This window comes from Corvus hawaiiensis, chromosome 8 (genome assembly GCF_020740725.1).
Source record: "Corvus hawaiiensis isolate bCorHaw1 chromosome 8, bCorHaw1.pri.cur, whole genome shotgun sequence".
NCBI lineage: Eukaryota > Metazoa > Chordata > Aves > Passeriformes > Corvidae > Corvus > Corvus hawaiiensis.
The window spans coordinates 750,514-770,145 of record NC_063220.1 but is presented as its reverse complement, the minus strand read 5'-3'; the positions used below and the strand labels follow the sequence as shown (position 1 = coordinate 770,145).

The window sequence follows — 19,632 nt, the reverse complement described above, 5'->3', positions numbered from 1 at the left end:
GGCGATGGCCGCGCCCCCTGGCGGTCCCGCCCCGCGAGTGGTTCCGGGCCCCGCTGGCCCCGCCCCCAGGGTGGCCCCGCCCCGTTCCCGCCCCGCCCGCTGGTGCCGGTGCGCAGCTCGGCCGCCAGGTGGCGCGAGGTGCCGGTCCCGCCCGGTGCCGCCCGGTCCCGCCCGGTCCGAACAGACCCCGCCCCCCCGCCCCGCCCCGTTCGCCCCCGCCCCGTTCGCCCCCGCCCCGTCTCACGCACGTGCCCCGGAGCGGGGCGGTGCTGTGACGTCACGCCCGGCGGCGGGGCGGTGCTGTGACGTCACGCCCGGCGGCGGCGGGCGCTCCGTGAGGTCACCGCGCGGCCCGGCCCCAGCGGCCCCGCCGGCGGGGAGCGGCGGGAGCATGGCCGAGGCCGGGGCGGCGGCGGGGGACGCGGCGGGGGCGCCGCCGCCGCGGGTGGGCGCGTGGGTGCCGGTGCTGGTGGAGCAGATGGTGAACGACACGCTGGTGGTGACGCTGAGCTGCGGGGAGCGGCGCTTCACCGGCGTGCTGCTGGACTGCTCCAAGAGGTGCGGCCGGGGATGGGGGCACCGGGGCCACGGCGGGGGCGGCGAGCGGGGCCGGGGCCGGCGGGGCCGCGCTGCCCCCGCGCCCTTTGTTCGCCCCGCGGGACAAAGCGGCGGGGTCGGGACCGGCCCGGGGCACGCGGCGGGGCCGGAGTGGTGCCCCCGCCCCGGGGCCGGTGGGGCCGGACCGGCCGCGGCCCCGCACGTGGCCCCGGTGAGCGTGTCCCGGACCCGGGGCTGGACCCGCCGACCCTTCGCGGCCGCAGCCTCGCTCACTGCTCTCCCCGTCCTCTTCTCCTCGCCCGGCGCTCCCCGAGCTCCCCCTCCCGTACCCCCTCCCCACCTCCCCGGCCGGGCCCCGGGGCAGGCGGCGGTTCCCGGGAAGGTCCCGCGGCGTCGCCCGGGTTCCCGCTGGGCTGTGGCCGCAGCAGCCCCGGCTTCGGCCCCGGCCCTGGCCCTCGTCGTGGCGCTGCACTACCCGAGTTTCTGCGGACCCGAGAGGGGCATCTCTCCGACCAGGGCACCCACAGGCTGCGGCTCTGCCCGGCGGGGACCCTCGTGTGTCGCACTTGCCCCGGCTCCGAAGGTGGTTTTACGCGCAGCGGGGCAGGTCCGGCTGTCCGAGCGCTGTGGCCGGCGCGGTGCTGGGCTGTGTTTCTGTGAAGAACAGGTTTGGTGCCTGTGTGCTGGGTAAGGGACATGCCAGATCAGTGCTGCGTGGGAGCACAGCAGCCTCATCTCTCTGATCTTTCCTCCGAGGTGTGTGGGGCAGGACTTCTGAGCTTCGTTTTCATCATTTATTCAATTTCACATGGGTATCCTGGAAAATTTGAGCCAGATCTTCAAAAGCATTCAGGCACCTAATGCTGCACAGAGTCCATAAACCCACCCTGGAGTCTGGTCCCAGCCCGAGCAGTTGGTGTCCCTCGAGCCCCCTAAACCAGCTGTTTCTGCCTTTTCACATTTCAGTTGTCTTTCTCTGCAGTGACACTTCTTTTACCTGCTTTTTTTTCCACCTTAACCTTTTTCCATTATTTGTCTTTCTTCCTCTCTCTGCCCCCAGTGGGTCCAAGGAACAACCAGATGGGTGTTTTTCCCAGGCTCTAAGGCAGCTCTGCAGCCCAGTGCTGCCCCAGCTTTGTCAGTGGTGACACTGGTCTGTGCTGGGTGAGAGGGGGGCAGTGGATGACCAGCCCTCTGAGCATTGGGGCTGTCCCTGAAGGTCGATGTTTGTTCTGTGGCTGTCCCCAGGTGCCGCATCCTGCCCGTGGTGGTGCCAAGCACTGGCTGGCCTGTGCTGACCGTGGTGGGGCAGGGAGGTGCGCTGGGCAGCACAATGGGAGAGCCACAGCCTCTGCTTGTGGCTCTCAGGAAGGAACTCTCTGTGTGAGGCAGGTACCTGGCTCCTGGTGGTCCCTGGGGACTTGGAGTGAGCACTGCAGTCATCCCAGGTCTGGGGTGTGGAGAGGAGGAGAGATCTTGTTCATCCTACAGCAGACCACAGGAGTCGGCCTGGCAGTGATTGGAAGGTGAAGGTCAGGATGTGTCCCAAAGGCAGCAGGAATTTATCCACTTGGTGCTGAACTTGGAGTGCCTGAAACGGATATGTGGCAGAGCTGTTTCCCCTCCTGCTGTTGCCTGGCTGATGGAGCTGTGTCCCACCAGCTTGTCCCTGTGCAGGGGTCACCCATGCTCTGCCTGTATCCCCTGGGCAGTGAGATGGGACTGGCAGGAGAAGAGCCACCAGAGCAGGTTGTTACAGCTGCATGGAAAGAGATTACCCTAAAAGGGAGGGAGGGCCTGTATGGTGGTTCTTCAGCTTTCTTTTATGGTTTAAAATGGTTTCAGCATCACACAGTAGATGAATCTGTTTTACTTAGTTGTGGCTGCCGCATCCCTGAAAGTGTTCAAGGTCAGCTTGGACAGGGCTTGGAGCAAGTTGTCTAATGAATGATATCCCAGCCCATGGCAGGAGAACTGGAACTGGATGATTTTTAAGGTCCCTTTCAATGCAGACATTCTGTAATTCCATGATTGTTTCTCCTAAGCTGTAGCGAGTGCTGTGGGGAGCTGAGCAGGAGGAAGGAAGGCCTGCCACCCTGAGCACCCAGGGCACCCCGTCCATCCAGGTCCCAGCTGGATGCCTCTGTTATTTTACCACAAAGGCAGGTGCAGGTTTGAACCCTGAGCCACCTGCCCAGGTTTGCAGGGGCTCAGCCCGTGGGCAGGTGTGTGGCCAGCAGGACTGCCTGCCCATGCCCTGCCCGCTCCCTCTCTGTCCCCCCTTCCTGCACTCTGCGCCTTTAGGACTGGGGGGATGTAGAGAACACTCATGCCTGAGCTTCCAACCACTGGGGAATTATTTGCAGAAAAAAGTGCTTGTGTCCTTCCTATGCGTGTCCCTTCCTGTCCCAGCCTGGATGATGCAGCAAGCACCAGGGCCTGCCCAGTGACTGGCAGTTATTTGCTTCCAATAAACTGGCTCTGCTCAAAGTGAGCTCCATAGTGTACATGCTCAAGTAGAGATTTAAATGCATTTTGGCTGCAATTATAGTGGTTTTGATAACAAGATTTGGTAGTTTTACTGCAAGTGAACTTACTTTAAAAGTTGGGTTTTAATTATGCAGGGGTATAAATAAAGGAGGATGGCATCTTCTATACCAAGCAGAGACTAGATTGAGGTAACCGAGTCCAGTTGGCTGCAGCTGCCCCAGAAAGGGGGATTACAAGCAGGGTGAAATCCCATCAGCAGTTATTTCCTGCTGCTTTAATCACAGAATCCCAGCATGGCTTGGATTGCAAGGGACCTTAAAGCTCATCCTGTTTCACCCCCTGCTGTGGGCAGGGACACCTTCCACTATCCCAGTTTGCTCCAAGCCCTGTCCAGCCTGGCCTTGGACACTGCACACGCTGTACCTGCACAGCACTCCTGCCCCTAACCTTCACCTCAGGCACCTTCATCCCAGCTGAGTGGGGTTAGGGCTGCAGGACCAACAGTGACAGTGAGTTGGCAGAAGAAATAACATGAACTTTGTCCTGATTTGCACACAAAAGTTGGGGGGTGTAGGGAAGGGTGGTGAACTTGGTGTTTTTCCTTGTGGGAAAAGTGAGCTTCTCCTGGAAGACCGGGTGTGTCAGATGAAGTGTCTCTCATTCTGCTGTGGATGGGAACACACTGGCATGAAATCCTCTTACAAGGAGCTCTGCCAGCCATGGAAAGCAACTTTGGGCTGGGTGAGGGCAGCGCCAGGGGCTGTGGGCACGGCAGCTGGCTCAGGGTAGGATGGAACCAGGTGTAATTGGCCTTCTTAGGGGGCTGCAGGAGCCTGGTGAGCTTGGTCTGTCAGTGCATCCCCATGTGGAGTGTGCAGTGGGGGGGGATAGAGGAACCTCTCTGGAGTGTGCAGTGGGGGGGGCAGATAGAGAAAGCAAAAGCAGCCCTGGGCAGTGGCCGTGGTTTGCTCGTGCTGACCGGGCACTGCGGGTGCCTGGCAATGGCTGACAAGGTGAGAGTATCTGTGCATGGCCTCTCTGGAGCTATTTTCCTCCCCCTGTGCCCGAGATGTAGGGCTGGCGTGCACTATGTTTTATAGGGAGGTGGGCAAGGCAGCAGAGCTCCTCCTTCATCTGCCTGGAAGGGGTGTGGAAGGTGTGGGAGAAGCATGGTTCCTCAATGGAACTGCTCTCTTGGCCTTCGGAGACACTTCCAGTACAGGAGCAGTCCTGCCATGTCATGTGCCATAGTGGGATTTCACAGAGCTCATCTCTCCCCACCTGGCCATGGCCCCCCAAACAAGTCATTCCATACCTGGCCATGTAGAAGGTGCTGCCACCAAAACTTAACTCTAAGTTGCTTTGATTTCCAGCATGTCAGTTTGTGTCATCCCTTGGAAAAGGCAGGTCATGTCTTCTCCCAGAGTGCTGGCACTGGTGCTGCTACACAGTCATGGAGTCATTGAATGGTTTGGGTCCGAAGGGACCTCAAAGCCCATCCAGTGCCACCCCTGCCACGGGCAGGGACACCTCCCACTGTCCCAGGCTGCTCCCAGCCCCAATGTCCAGCCTGGCCTTGGGCACTGCCAGGGATCCAGGGGCAGCCCCAGCTGCTCTGGGCACCCTGTGCCAGGGCCTGCCCACCCTCCCAAGGAACAATTCCTTCCCAATATCCCATCCAGCCCTGTCCTCTGGCAGTGGGAAGCCATCACTCCTTGTCCTGTCCCAACAGGCCCTACTGAGAAGAGTTTGTCCCCATCTTTCTAACAGGGCTCCCTGCTGAACTGGCGCCTGGCACAGGGTGGCAGCTGGGGAGGGCAGTGGCCTGGGGTCTGTGGGCACGTACTATGGCATGAGGCCGTGTCCAGCCCAGCGGGGTTACAGTGTGCTGGTACGTTAATGTTACAGGCATAAACCATCCTGTGAGTGAACCTTTGGGTGCTCCAGTTCTGCCAGGCAAAGAGCTCCGTGCCACTCTGGAGGGTACAGTGACCTGCCTGCTCAGAGCCAGGCTGTGGGAGTGGACAGGGGCCCTGCACAAGCAGGGGGAGTGGGCTTGTGTCTACATGAGGAGTAGTTTTCTGTTGTGACCAAGTCATGCAATCTCACTGCATAAAGTAACCATAATTTATAGCCATCGTTTCATTCAGAAATGGTCTCACTTTGGATTGTGAATGGTGCCGACATCCCTGTCTGGCTGTACGCACTGTACTGGCTTTCTGGGCTGTCATTTAAAGACGCCTACATTTTTGGTTGTCTCTGTTTAAAAAAAGCTTCTTAGAATAAACATATTTTATTCCAAATTGCATGATTACAACAGCTTAATCCTTTCCCGGTTAAACTGTCATTTAACAGCAGGTTCTTGCACTTTTCCAGTAATGGGGAAGGACTTTGGAGGCTCCTCTCCATCGGGAAACCCACGGCAGTGGCTTTGTGCTGCTCTTGGTCAGAGGTGTGGGACTGAGTGGGTGCCTTCAGCTGCTCTTCAGTGCCCTTCTGCTAACGCTTACCAAAGTGTCCTTCTCTGTGACACCACCAAGGAACTCCTCCCTTGCCTCAGGAAGGGTCCTTCCTTCTTGGTGATTGGAAAGAAAGCAGTGGCTGGCAAGGAAGGGAATGGGAGTGTAGCATCCAAAACCCACTGGTATTTGGCCTGTACCTGTTCTCCATTCCTCTGTCTCTTCTTCGTGGCTCTCCTATACAACATTTCATTACTATTAAAGAAGCCCACATGCTTCACTGAGGGTGTGTTCTCTGCAGAAGTGTCTCTGGAAAGCCAAGGCAGTGAGCATTGCCCAGTCAGAGTCAGTGTTTCAGGGCAGAATCTGTCCCAGTGCTGTGTTAGCGTAATATTTCTAATGCCAGGCCAAGAGCATAAATTCATAAATTTTGGAGACATGAATTGCAGTTCTGAGTTTCAGCATTTCAGAGGATTTGCTTTTGCCAATATCCAGGCAAGATACTGTATCCGGGCTTTGGTGGCCTGTAATGAGACTTGGCATTGAAGGGTAGAATATCATCATTGTTAACCTTGCTGCTCTGAAGGAGCAGTGGATTCCTTATGGTAGCAAATACAGCTGTAGATGGAGAGACCAGGGAAGAGGAGCAGTGCTGTGTCTTGGTGAACCTGTGCAAGTTATCCACCCAAGGCAAGGTGTTCAGGTTTAGAATGAAAAGCTGGAAAATCAGCCATGCATCTACAGCGAGAAGGGCAGTTTCATAGCTCCCTAGGCTAATCCGTATCACATCCTTCCTCTGGCCTTGCCAGCCTGCTGATGCAGTAAACTGCTTTGTGGGATAAAACAATCTCTTAGAGCAAAACTTTGTGCAACGAGTTCATAGAAATACAGGGTTTGATCCCTGTGCCTTTTTTGGGAGAAGAGTAGGACACCTTGCCAGATTTATGCACTGCTGTTATTTTTTTTCAGTGACAGAATTGGCTGCCTGGTCTTAAAAGTCGAGAGAAAGTGTTGAGTTCTTAGTACTGAAGTTGTGGGAGGTTGGGAATTTTGGGCTCCCAGAGAAGCACCTTTCAAAGCTCCTGACTCTGTTTCTTTCCCTCCCTGTCTTTCTTACCCCATTGTAGGTCTGGATTGTTCTGTCTGCCATCCTCCTTCCCCAAGCATGAGGACCCCCCCGCTGACGCCTGCGCTAACGGAGCCGCCGAGGGCAGAGGTACCGCTCAGGGCGAGCCGGAGCCGCGGCCCGCCGGTGACCAGCCCGCCAAGGGCAGCGGTGAGGAGCAGGTGCCGCCGCTTCTGCCGGCGCCGGGCAGCCTCCCGCCCTACCCGCCGTACTTCGAGGGAGCCCCCTTCCCCCGGCCCCTGTGGCTGCGGCACACCTACAACCAGTGGGTCCCGCAGCCGCCGCCGCGGACTATAAAGAGGACGAGGAGGCGTTTGTCACGCAACCGGGACCCGGGGAGGCTCATCATGAGCACCATCAGGCTGCGGCCCAGGCAGGTGCTCTGCGAGAAGTGCAAGAACACGCTGAACCCCGAGGATGCGAATGCGCCGCGGCAGAATGCCAAAACCAGGAGGAAGCTGAGCATTCAGGACAAGGAGCAGAAGAAGCACAGCGACTCTGACTACATGGAGAAAAGGAACAAAAGAGAGAAGAGGGAGGATGACAAGTTTTCTGGGGAACTGGTTCATCGAACGCCAGTTATAAAAATATCCTACAGTACTCCACAAGGGAAAGGTGAAGTGGTAAAAATCCCTTCCCGGGTTCATGGCTCGGTCAAACCATTCTGTCCAGAGCGAGTATTGCAGAACGGAGCCGGGGACCAAGAGGAGACCAGGGACTCTGAACGGTGTCAACAAACCAAATGTTTAATGGACAAGTCAGCAGGCAGCCAGCTTGCTTCCATTCCAAAACTGAAGCTCACGCGGCCAGTGCATTCCAGTGTGGATGTCCCACCCCCAAAGATACGCCTGAAGCCCCATCGCATCAACGATGGTCAGAGTGTTTCAATTTATAAGGCGGAACTGATTGACGAAATCAATGTCCTTCAGAACAGCAGGGACTCCAATCCCGGAGCGTTTTACAATGATGAGTCCACCGACAGAAGTTTGGCTGAGATATCTTCAGGAAGTTCAGGTGAAGATGATGACTTTAAAAGGTTTCCCCAGGGTAAAGATGGACATGATAACTTGGCTTTCCTCATGAATTACCGTAAAAGAAAAGCAGATTCTTCTAGTTTATCGGTGTGTAGCAATGACAGTCTAGATGAATCCAAGTCTTCTAGTTCAGAAGTGACATCACCAGAACTGGGTGACTTTTTGCCTGGTGATGATGCCTCCGTCTCTTCATCTTCAAAAGATGAGCGTAAAATTGTGCCACCCCTGACAGTCAGACTGCACACCCAGAGTGTATCTAAATGTGTTACAGAAGATGGAAGGACTGTTTCAGTGGGGGATATTGTCTGGGGTAAAATTCACGGGTTTCCGTGGTGGCCAGCACGTGTTCTCGACATAAACCTCAGCCAGAAGGAGAATGGGGAACCTTCGTGGCGAGAAGCTAAAGTGTCATGGTTTGGTTCTCCAACAACTTCGTTCTTATCTGTTTCAAAACTCTCTCCTTTCTCGGAATTTTTCAAACTGAGATTTAATCGCAAGAAGAAAGGGATGTACCGGAAAGCAATCACAGAAGCCGCGAAGGCGGTCGAGCACCTGACTCCAGAAATACGAGATCTCTTAACACAGTTTGAGACATAACTTTGCCTCCAGTATCAGGTGAGTGATTGCTAGACTAATGCTTCTCATGAAAAGCCTCCTGATGCATTTTAAACTCTATTCCACTATTTGTTTGCATTTGTTTTTCCATTAAATCTGAGATTGACAACTGTGAAACTTAAATGCTTGGCTGTTAGTTGGTGAGGATAATTTCAGAGGTGGTGAGAAGCTTTAATTTCAAACTCATTTGGGAATCGTGGGAATTGGAGCCCCTATTCCCAGAGGGAGGTGCAGGCCAGGCAGGATGCCGTCAGGAAGCAGCACCGCCTGTTCAAGGAACTGATAAACCTGTAGTCCTGTGCCGTTCACAGCTGGGATGCGGCAGGTATTGAAGTGCTTTGTGTCAGAACTAACCCTGTTAAGAGGTTAGACTAACAGCTCCTAGCCTTTCAGTTTCCTTGGGTCAAAGAACTGAAACTTCCACTGGAATTAGGATGACATTTATCATATGTATGTGCTGGTGCCCAGCAGTTACCTGTAACAGTTCAGGGCCCTTGGGGGCCCTTTGTTCCCCTCCCTCTGATCCCTCTGGTTTGGATTTCTTATGAAGGCCCTTTATGGCTCCTCAAAATGGTTGTACCAAAAACTGTCTTTGGGGAACAGTATTTCAGTATCTCTCACAGTACTTGAGGTTTGGTTTGTACCTAAATTTTCAGTGTTTCTCTGGGGAATGGCCTGGATCAAATTAACTTTCTTTGGGCTTCACCTGTGTGTGAGGACATCAGGTGGGAATGGAAACATGAGAGCTGATTCTTTGTAATGGATGGGGATGGGTTTCCCTTTCTCATCAAACAGTCTGCCTGGGATGAAAATTTGGTACCTAAATATACAGGATGTGGCGTGACTGGGAATAGAAGTCCATGAGAAAATCCAGTGACTTGGATAAAACATGGAATCATTTCACAACCTTTCAGTCATCACTGTCCAGACAAGACCTCATCTGTGATGGTATTAGACAAGGGGAGGGATGAACTTTCTGTCAAAAAACCAGAGGTAACCACTAGGAAGAGCCTTGTGTCAAAGGCCGTGCTTTATGCAGTGTGGTTCGTTATGTTGTCCCCTTGAATGCTCTGCTCTGTTTCATGCTTGAAGGACCCTGAGTGAGCAAGCCAGTGCTGCTCCTGTAGACTCTGCTCTTTATCTAAACTGTCATAATGCAGTGGGACTGGGATGGTCAGTGCTCGTGTAATCCTGATGGGAAAATGGGGTTTTATTCATACCTTCTGTCATGAGACTTCACCCCTTGCTTGGGTGTGATGAAGGACTTGCTTTGCTTGGGTTATGACTCCATCTCAGCAAGCCTGGCTGGAGTAAATAACCAGAGCGTGGCATGTTCGTGCTGCGTGCTCAGGGTGTCTGGACAACTGCAGCAGCAACATTTCAGCTTCCTTCTTGATCTTGCCTGTAGAACTGCTGCTTAACTCTGGCTAAAGATTTTATTATATCAAGAGTGTTTGGATTGGACCCAAATTCCTATTAGCTAGATCAGGAGTATAAATAAACCTGCTGCCCAGAATGTACTGTCCTTGCCAGTGGAAGAGTCCTGGCCAATCCATGGCTCCTGTCTGGACAGTGCTTTGGTTAAAGGAGCAGCAAACTGCATCCTCTGAGCTTCTTCACCTTGTGTGTGAGCAGTATGGGACAAAGGTGGTGAATGTCACCATCATTCCTGACATCTGTCCTTGCCCTTGTGGGTCCTGGGTGGGCTGGCACAGCCCAGCTGGAGGAGAAGGGACAACTTGAAGAAGCAGCTAATGCTTCAGATCAGACAGATTGGCTGTGCCCGTCAGTCCTTGGGGAGTAGGAAAGCTATGGCCAAGAGGAGTTCCAAGCCCAGAGCTGGAAGTCAGAATGGTAGGATCTTGCCCACCACACATCAGCCCACAGAGAGCACCGGCTGCTGGTACCAGCAGGACCCGGCCAGGATGGGGTGACAGGCTGCAGGGCAGGGCCTCGAGAAGCAGAAGCAGCCCTTGCTCCAGAGACACGATGGGATCTGAGCTACAGGTACGGAGCAGGTCTGTAAACGGGGAAACAAGAACATCTGGAGAACATGTGGATAAGGAAGTGATAGGATGGCCTGGATTAGACCAAACCATTCCTTCTCTCTGTGCTCTCCAGCCAAACCTCTGCATGTGTATGTGGGTATATAAATTTGTCATATATCACTATTCTGTTGGCCTCCTTCAGCTGGCTTTCCACAGGTGATTTCCTGCCTTACGTGTCTGAGCTGAGCTGCCAACACAGTCTGCCAGGCTGGAGACAGCATGACAGTTGAATAAAGAACTGCAAAACCAGAAAAGCAGAAATACACAACTTGCCATGTTCCACATGTCACATTTACCTAGATTCCCAACTAGACCAGCATGTCTGGAGTTTTGGTACATCACTTATAAATCTGCTTATTATTCCAGAGAATTGTCTGTACCTAATTCTCTCCATGCAGGAGGATTGAATTTTGTTGCTTTGCTTGATTTTCCATAAGATAGAACTGAAATGTTTCCTTCAGCTGCTCATTGACTGTCCTTTCCTGAAGGACGACATGAAATGGTTTGGGCTGGAAAGGACCCTGACGTCCATCTCATTCCACCCCTGCCATGGGCAGGGACACCTTCCACTGTCCCAGGCTGCTCCAAGCCCCAATGTCCAGCCTGGCCTTGGGCACTGCCAGGGATCCAGGGGCAGCCCCAGCTGCTCTGGGTAACCTGGTAATACTGGATGGGAACACCATAAAATCCATCATGCTGGGGCTTCACTGGCAGCGGCACAAAGATTTTTGTCATCAGAAAGAGTCCATGAGGTGACTTCAACACTGACACCACTCGTGCTAATCCTGAGCACAGAAGAGGTTTGTGACTGGTGACACTTTCTATTGGGAAACTTCCTGTCTTCTGGCATGTGATCTGTTCTGCAGAGGGTAGGTACTGGAAAAATCTACAAACACTGCAGGTCATTTGTGGATGCATAAAACTGGAAAAATTGGATTTTTTTTTTTTTTTTTTTTTTTTAACTTGGTTTGAGTTGGAAAAGCTGGTAGGATCACTTCTTGTTACTGCTTTGTCCTTGGGGTTTCTTTGCAAAGAAAGTACTAATCAGGTAATGACGGTGTTTTAATTAAGTAAAACGAGTTTCTGGAGAAACAGCAGGCAGAGTAGCAGCCTGTAGAACTCAAACTTGTAAGACTTGGTTTAGAGCAGTGCCAGGAGAGACATGTCCACTCAGCATCTTCTGGTGCTGCTCCGTAGCTTCACTGGTGCGTGACATCAAGGAGCCAGCTCCAGGCACAAGGAAAGCAGTTGCCCCTGGCTTGGAGTGACAGATGTTTGCCTCGCCCTTAAGGAAACCCCATCTGAGGGCTGGGAAGGGGGAGTGAGGACCCCTGGGTTGGTGTCAGACACGTTTTATTGGGAATGAGCAGCTCCAGCTGTACCTTGGGCCGAGGCACCGGAGGGAGGGAGACCTGTGTTTCCAAAGGCCACCCTTCCCTGCACCAGGAATGCATCGTGTGGTGGGATCAGGGGCTTTACAAGGAGCCTGTGCTGCTCCAACCCTGCTGTGTGGGGAGGGTGTCCCTGCAGGGATGGGCCCTTGGCAGGCGCAGCAGGTCCTGCTGTGCCACAGGGCTGGGCCTGCTGCTCTGTGATCCTCCTGAGTGGCTCCTCATGGCAGATGCCCCCTCCCTGCACGCAGACATGCAGTAAAACGTCTAGGAAAAACTGCTGGTAGGTTTTCATCTACATCTCTGCGTGAAACAAGTTTACAAGATGTGTATTCCTTTGCTTTTTCAGTCTGGAAAATCCTTTATTCTTCCTCTCTCTCCCCTGTCCCCAAACTATGACTGTGGAACCATTAAACTTGCAAATGCTGAAGGCTTTTATTTTAACTGCTATGAGCTTAATAAACCCTCAGTGTCAGTACATCAAGCCTATCACATCTATCACACTACTACTGTGTGCAGCAAACTCAGAGGTGGCTGCATGCTCGCTGTCCATAGAAACCACCAACGTAAAACCTGGAACATCACATTGTGACCTCACCCTCAAAGGTGTTCAGGGCTCTGTGGGTCCATGCAGCCAGTGCTGCTGCCAGCAGCTTGTGAATAACATAAGTCACTCCTCTTTTCCTCTGACCTCCTCTCTTCTGCTCTACCAGTGGCACAAAAATACTGTACCTTGATATAAAGTGGTGGGGATGGTTGGTGTGATAGCTGTATTTTTTCACACATCTGCCTGGTCCCATGGAATGTTTCAGCACAGAAGATGAATGCTTGAGATTTTTCTTGGCCTGCTTTCTAGATGCTTCAGTCCACTAACACCAGGCATCCAACTTAATTACTGTTTCGCAGTCTTCCTGCAAGCAGCTTGGAGTCAGCGTCTCTGCATGCTAATGCAAGGTGGGAGAACAAGTCCAAAATAGACTGTGCTGCATTTTTGTGTGTCCAGCACGGATGGTTGGAGCTGCACAACATCGGGTGACATCCCACTAATCTTCCAGTTCCCAAAAGCACTTGCCCAGGGACTGCCTTTGGAGACACCTAGATCTGTGCTGCCGCTCCCTGTCCTGCCATCCGTGGCCCCTCTCCATCCACTGTCTGCTCCCAGGCGTGTTCTTTGGAAATGCCACCAGGCCATACATTGTGCTATTTCTGGCTGCACCTGCGCTGTGCCGATGCCCAGGAATGCGATCGGCTTTCAGGAGCCGTAACTTCAGCTGCTGGAGGAGATTGTATCCACCCAAGGGCTTAGCAGCTCCCTTGGGAGCACAGTGAGCTGCTCCCGGGGCTGAGGGTCTTCAAGCTCCAGCTGGAGCTCCAGGCCTCTGCTGGTTGTGCTGGCCCAGCGTGCCCACAAGTGGACAGGGCAGGTGGGTGTCCCACAGCAGTGTCACCAGCCCACAGTGCACCCAGTGCCTGTAGGATCCACACAGGATCAGGGGCTGTGCTGGGGTCTCAGGGCAATAAATGAGAGAGATGTGCAGACAAAGAACCTGGAAACTGTTTCTCTGAAAACTATTACAAATAATGTAGAAACAAAATTTCTGTATGTATTCCTGAATTACATTTATTTACTCATTTGGTTTTTGAACTCAAGTGGAGGTGTCCCAATTGCAGCTACAATTCCCCTTTTCCCAGCAAGCATGGAGAGCAGCAGGGTGGGAGCTGAGGGGCACTCAAGGGAGCGCTCTGGCCTCCCAGGCAAGACTCAGAGCTCATCCTGTCTCCATGGTACTTAAGCAGGTATTTGTACAGTACTAAGTACCTCCAAGCTGCACTTACAGAAAGGCTACTTTGGTCCAAAAAGGAATAGGGGATTTTGGGGAACTTGGTGGTAGCTCTGTGTAGGGGAAGGGTGCCTGTGCTCTACAAGTGAGGAACAAACAGGATCTTCACACAGCAACCGTGCATTGCTGGGCTCGTGGGGCTGGGTGACACAATGGGGTGACACAAATTGTAGAATCACAGAAGGGTTTGTGTTGGAAGGGACTTAAAAGATCATTTTATTCCACCCCCCTGCCATGGCCAGGGACACCTTCCACTATTCCAGGTTGCTCCAAGCCCCATCCAGCCCGGTGTTGAATATTTGAATATTTCTCATTTTCATGTTCAGGTGTGAAAGGTAAGACTTTGATCCCAAAAATTGATGTGAAGACTTCTAATATTGAAAAACATACAAGCTGTTGTTTTTCAGCCTTGACAGGTTCTGTTTTATCCATAAGTTGCCATCAGTGGTGCTGGGATCAAGGTGAGCAGGAGTGTGTGGGCTGAGTGACAAGCTCTGCCCCTGACTGTAAAACACTTGGGGAGCTGCTCGCCTGTGCCCTGCAGACTAAATGGGCACGAGCTGGGGTGTGTGGGTTTTGGCTGGGGTAGAATTAACTTTCTTCACAGGGGCTGATTTGGGGCTGTGTTTTAGATTTGTGCTGAACACACGGTTGATAAAATAGAGATATTTTTGTTCTTGCTGAGCTTGCACAGAACCAAGGCCTTTCCTGGCCCTCATACAGCCGTGCTGGGGAGGGGCTGGGAGCGTGTGGGAGGCTGGGAGGGGACACAGCCAGGTTACCCCAACTGGCCCAGGGGATATTCCAGTCCATACGACATCATACTCAGTAGGTAAGTGGGGGAAAGAAGGAGGAAGGGGGGACATTTGGAGTGGTGGCATTTGTTTACCAAGTCACAGATGTGATAGGGCCCTGTTCTCCTAGAGGTGGCTGAACACCTGCCTGCCTATGGAAGCAGGGGTCTAATTTCGTTTTGCTTTGCTTGTGTGCACAGCTTTTGCTTTCGCTATTAAGTTGTCTATCTCAGCTCATGAGCTCTCCAGCTTTTGTCCTTCCAGTTCTCTCCCCGATCCCACTGGTGGGGGAGGGAGCAAGCGGCTGCGAGGTTCTTGGCTGCTGGATGGGGTTATACCACCACATGGGACCTGATCTATTTTATTTAAATCTGCTTGCTGCAGCTGTTTTGTGTGCTGTCTCTACCTGTACAGAACACATGGGCTCTGCATTAGCCAGATAATGAACTCTGTACATCCTGAGATTACGTGCGGCTGAAATAGGCTTCTCATGTGCGGCAGCAAGGACGCAGATGGGGCTTAATACCTCAGCTCCTGGAGGGCTCGTGCTCTCCATATCCACAGCCCTGTGCCTCAAGTCTGCAGCTCTTCAGTCAGCTGCAGGTGCTCTCTTGCTTCTCCTGGTGCTTTCTCTGACGGAGCAGGAGCAGCAGGACCCTGCCACGTGCACGGGCTACGACGTCTCTCTGGTGTGAGGGCTGTGGCTGTGTCTCCTGCGTGCCCCAAGGTGCCCGTGGGCAGCAGAAGTGCTCCCGTCTCTGCGGACACAGCGTGAGGTGCAGGTTCCCGTGCAGGTGAACGTGAGCTCACCTGAGAGGGTCACTGGTGCCGGAGCCGTTCCCACTGCGCCCCGTTGCTGCCCCGCATTAGCCGTGTCCTCGTGGCCTGGTCACTGCCTGCGTGTCTCTGGCAGGGAGGAGCTGGGCAGGTTTTAGTGACGGTTCTTCTCATTAGGCTGATGAGTTTCTAAAGGAGTGAATGCCTTTGCTGACGTACCAGTTCCTGTTTCATCTGCATTAGTCCGTGCTAGTGCAGGATCAGCCAGCCTTGGTTTCTTTATAAAGTACATTTCCTGTGTGCTCTGCAGCTGAAGAAGTGAACTGTAGTAAATTACTAGTTTGACTTCCCTTGTGAGTGATGACTTGGCTCTGTTTTGATGCAAGCCAATAACCTGAGCCATTTATTCATGTAGAAAACAGTCCTTTCCAAAGACAGAAACCCTCAGTGCAGGATTTGTCATAGGGATGCTTGGATGATGGAGTTTGAGAACTCCAGTGTTGGAGAACGTAGCTGCCAGCCTGCTCAAGTCAGATGGATTCTGGTGCCTTGAGAGCTGGAGACGGTTCCAAAATCCCATCCAGTGGGCCAGAGATGGGGATCCCAGCTGCCACCCTGTTCTTCCTCCTGCAAGAGGAAGGAATGGGAAGGAAGCTGCTAGCAGCAGCCTCTCTGCACTTCCCCCAAGGAGAGATGGCTGGAGGAAGACTGATTTGGTGATGCTCAATTACAGCCTGCTGTTAATTGCTTTATGATTAGAAAATAATCCTCAAAATAAGCTGCTTGGGCACACTTGGGGTGCAACAACCTCCAAAGATAAATTGTCTTCTGCACTCCGCTGCTGCTGTTAAATCTGGATTTATGAATGGCTTTATTTGATCCAAAACTGCATTTTTTTTAATTATGAACAAGCACTTGGCTTCAGGAGCGCTGCCTTGGCTCTCCTTTGGACACCCAGCCTAGCACCCAGGCTGTCCTGACTCAGCCCACGTGTGTTGTGTTAGTTACTCAGACGTGGACTGAGGCGGCAGCAATACCTGGAACGTGGGGCTTCAGCCACTGCTCCATGCTGGAAGTGGGTTTTTAAACGTAAATTTCTGAAGTTTTCCAGTGATGACGTGAGAGTGTACGAGGGGCTGTCACTGTGTGGTCCTCTTGGACACATGAAAACTCCTGCGTCTGCACAGACATCAGAGCTCGCTCAGGGGGTGGCCATGCCCCTCGAGCCCAGCTGCAGAGCTCTGCTCCCACCTGGCTACAGGACCCCGAGCTGAATGCTGAGGTTCCAGCCTTCCAAGCCAAGGAGCATCCAGCTGTTTTAAAGCAGCTTGCTCTGTTGCTGGTAGCCCCAGCTTTCTGCTGCCACAAGAATGCCTGATATTTGCTCTCGGGTAGTTCCTGGAGCAGCTGAGGTTTGGCTCCAATCCCTGTCCCCATGGAGGAGCCCCATCTGCCCTGGCAGTGGCAGGACCCTTCCCTGGGACCTGTTTGGCATAGTACTTCTGGTGTGATTCTTTCTTCCTCCCAGTGAGAAATCCCAAAGAATCCAACCACCTGAGGGCTTGCTGTTACCTCCTCAGCCAGGAAATGCATTTGTTTCCTGTTTAGACAAGATCTTCTCACTCTGTAATCTGTCTCTAAAGGGTCAGTGCTTTCAAAGCCACTTGAGGGATATTGTTCCAGATCCCTGGGCCTCAGGAAGGCTTTCCTAGGCGTAAGGTGATAAACCTGCAAGTGAGTTTGTTCTGTGCTCTTGAAAGTCTCTCTGTTCATCAGAAGACAAATGAATATTCTCCTGCAAGATTAGGTAGGAATTTATACTCTGTTGACTGCAGGTAATAGAGCCCTAGGGTGAGATCTCCCAGTTTCTGCTAAATACTGAAGGAGTGTATGAAACCTGATTGCAGCCCTTATCTGGAATACAGCTTTTGGGACAGATGTTCCTGGTGTATTGAATCAGCTCTTTGCATTCTCCATTGTGTGGGCAATGCTGCGGATCATTCTGGATGCTGAGTCTGAGTGAATCAGTGTCACTTTGGGTCCCCTGCCTGCAGAAGCAGTGCTGCTGCCGTGTCAGCAGCTTTGGAGATGTGATCCTTTTTCTCTGTTTGGTGGTCTTGGTTCATTGTGCTCTGTAAGTCACAAACCTCAGCTGGGGGTGGTTTGAACATCTTTGGTCTGCTCTTCCATAGTGTTGATGCTGTGTGCCAGGAACACAGATCCAAGCTGGTGTCTCCTGCACTTCCAACTCAGCTGGAGTTGATGTGGCACAGACTTAGGGCTGGTCATATTACTGGGCTGCTGGAGCTGCATTGCATTGGAAGCAAGGTGCAGTGATGTTTCTGCAGCTGGTCAGTGTGGGTGGAGGTCTCCGTGCCATTCTCTCACTTGGTTCTGTATCACCAAGTTGTTCCATGTGTCTTCTGGTTTCTTCACTTGAAGGCAAGTGGATTCTCCTCTTGAACTCTTCCAAGGCTTCCACACTGTAACCTGGCTTACAGGGCCAGTGTAAGTCCCTCCTGCATGCGGGGTACAGGTGAGGACTTGCCTAGTTTTTGCTGGGCACGTCATTCTCCAGGAGCTGCACCTTTCCCAGGTCAGTAGCCCTAAGCCCAGGGGACTGGGAGCTGTTTTGAGGGCCAGTGACAGCAGTGTGGCATGTGAGGCCAGCGAGGGGCACTGGCTGTCCCAAGGGCCCCGCGGTGCCGCGGCGTGTGCTCCCTTCTGTGGGGCAGGGGAAGGGGAGCCTGCAGGGGCCCTGCGGGGCAGCAGCTCCAGGGGACGGCTGCTCTGCCTCCCCCGGCACTGGCCAGGGCACTGCAGCCACGGTCAATGGCTTGAGCACTTGCAGGTACTTAGGAAAGCTTCTGTACGGCTGCTCTCAAGGGGAGAATAATCCTATTTTGTAGATTGTGTTCAGAAATGGAGGCAGATGTTCTTCACGTGGCGCACTCCGTGGGGACTTGTGGCAGATTAACCTACAGTAACCCACCCGAACAGGGACTTCAGAGTCTTTAAGCCAGACTGAAGATTTATTATCGTCGCTAAAGTTCATATCGTGTTGGTCTTGGGGAAAATTCCCACTCTTACTTTGGGTTTGTTAACCTGGCAGCTTCCTTCCCAAGCTGCAGCCGTTGCTGGTTCTGCCTGCTGGGCCAGCTGGGAGCAGGAGAATTCCTGGCTATATTTAGAGGGAAGCCAGAGCGTGTGCCTCGCCGCTTATGCCTGTCCATCACAGTAACCTCTCCCTCTCTGGCTTTCTTCAAGGTAACAGAAGACGAGCACAGCTGTTCTCCTAGAGGGTCACCGAGTCTGTAACACCCTGACGTGCTCCCAGGAGAACCGGGAGGCCGCCGTGCGCACGGCACGAGGACGTGGCTCCTGGTCAGAGTGCTCCGCGTTCCATCCGGGACAGGTGACAGGCACCGGGACGCGGAGTTGGGAGGCTCTTCTGGTGTGAGGCAGGACAGGCTTAAGGATATCTTACCCTAGTATGAGAATTCAACCAGTCGGACAGCAATGAACTAGGAGAACAGCAAAAACCACAACTCGGAATGTATTTATTACTTAAAAGTTAGCTATTCTTGATAAAATTCCCCAGATTATTGCTGCTGCTTATTTTACTTACAGATTTCACACACTTGTTAATTTTAAAGCTACCGAACTTTTACTCAATACTGTACTCTGAGAAATGTAATTGGGTCAGGACATGCAATAGAATGAAATCATTGTAGTGTCTTAAGTACAATGGACTCACTTTGTGTCTATTAAACCTTGGAAGATGTGCAACACACAACAACGTGGCTCTCATTGCATGTTAAAGCTTTCTCATGTTGTTTACTGCAGAGCAGAGAGAATCAATGGTTTCAGGTACATGAACAAGCAGTACTGGTGACTTGGATGTCTTTGGGTCCTACCCCTGTGCTTTCCCAAGTCACCTGGAAAAGCAGCACAGCCCGGGCCTGCCCTTGCTGTGTGTGTAGGGTTAGTGCTGAGCTGCTGCCTCCAGCCAGGGAGGGAATCCGTGTGCTGAACTGAACGTGAACGTGAATATGAACTTGCATGCTCACACTCAGTGAGTGTGATTTAAGGCCCTTTGAACGTGTTGTTGGACAGAAGGATCCTCTCCCTACCCACGACCAAGAGGTGATGCACGATTCTAAACCAGCAACCAAACAGCCTTTTTGCCAAATTCAGAGTTCACAAACTGAAGTGACCTATGGACAGGATTTTGGAACTGTATCAGTTAATTTTTTGGGCTTCTACTAGTCTAGCCTTTCCTTGGATTCCCTCAGTCCAGAAACATTAATTTGAGGTGATCTGTTGCTTCTGGTGCTGGAGAAAACAGTTCTGAGTGTCCCTGCTCAGTAAAGTGTTGTCTGGCTGTCGGAGGTTGCCTTGGAGCTGCAGGATCTCTGCACCGATCCTGCTTCCTGTCAGCTGGATCTGCTGCAGGGTGAACTCTGGCTGAGTTAGAGCGAGCAGGTCAGAAATCACAC

The 19,632-nt window shown here is 52.7% G+C and overlaps 1 protein-coding gene across 1 annotated transcript; it reads left to right on the top strand.

The window, feature by feature from the left end:
- The first annotated feature begins 392 nt into the window (after positions 1-392).
- On the top strand, positions 393-18,929 carry PWWP2B (PWWP domain containing 2B). The gene is made up of 3 exons (XM_048311676.1): positions 393-558; positions 6,635-8,282; positions 18,401-18,929. The coding sequence occupies exons 1-2, from the start codon at positions 479-481 to the stop codon at positions 8,262-8,264; spliced, it is 1,710 nt and encodes a 569-aa protein (XP_048167633.1). The 5' UTR covers positions 393-478; the 3' UTR covers positions 8,265-8,282; positions 18,401-18,929.
- The last annotated feature ends 703 nt before the right edge of the window (positions 18,930-19,632 follow it).

Coding starts and splice junctions, on each gene's coding strand:
- PWWP2B (XM_048311676.1), top strand. CDS start 479: ATGGTGAACGACACGCTGGTGGTGACGCTGAGCTGCGGGGAGCGGCGC. Junction 559..6,634: donor CTGCTGGACTGCTCCAAGAG/GTGCGGCCGGGG, acceptor ACCCCATTGTAG/GTCTGGATTGTTCTGTCTGC.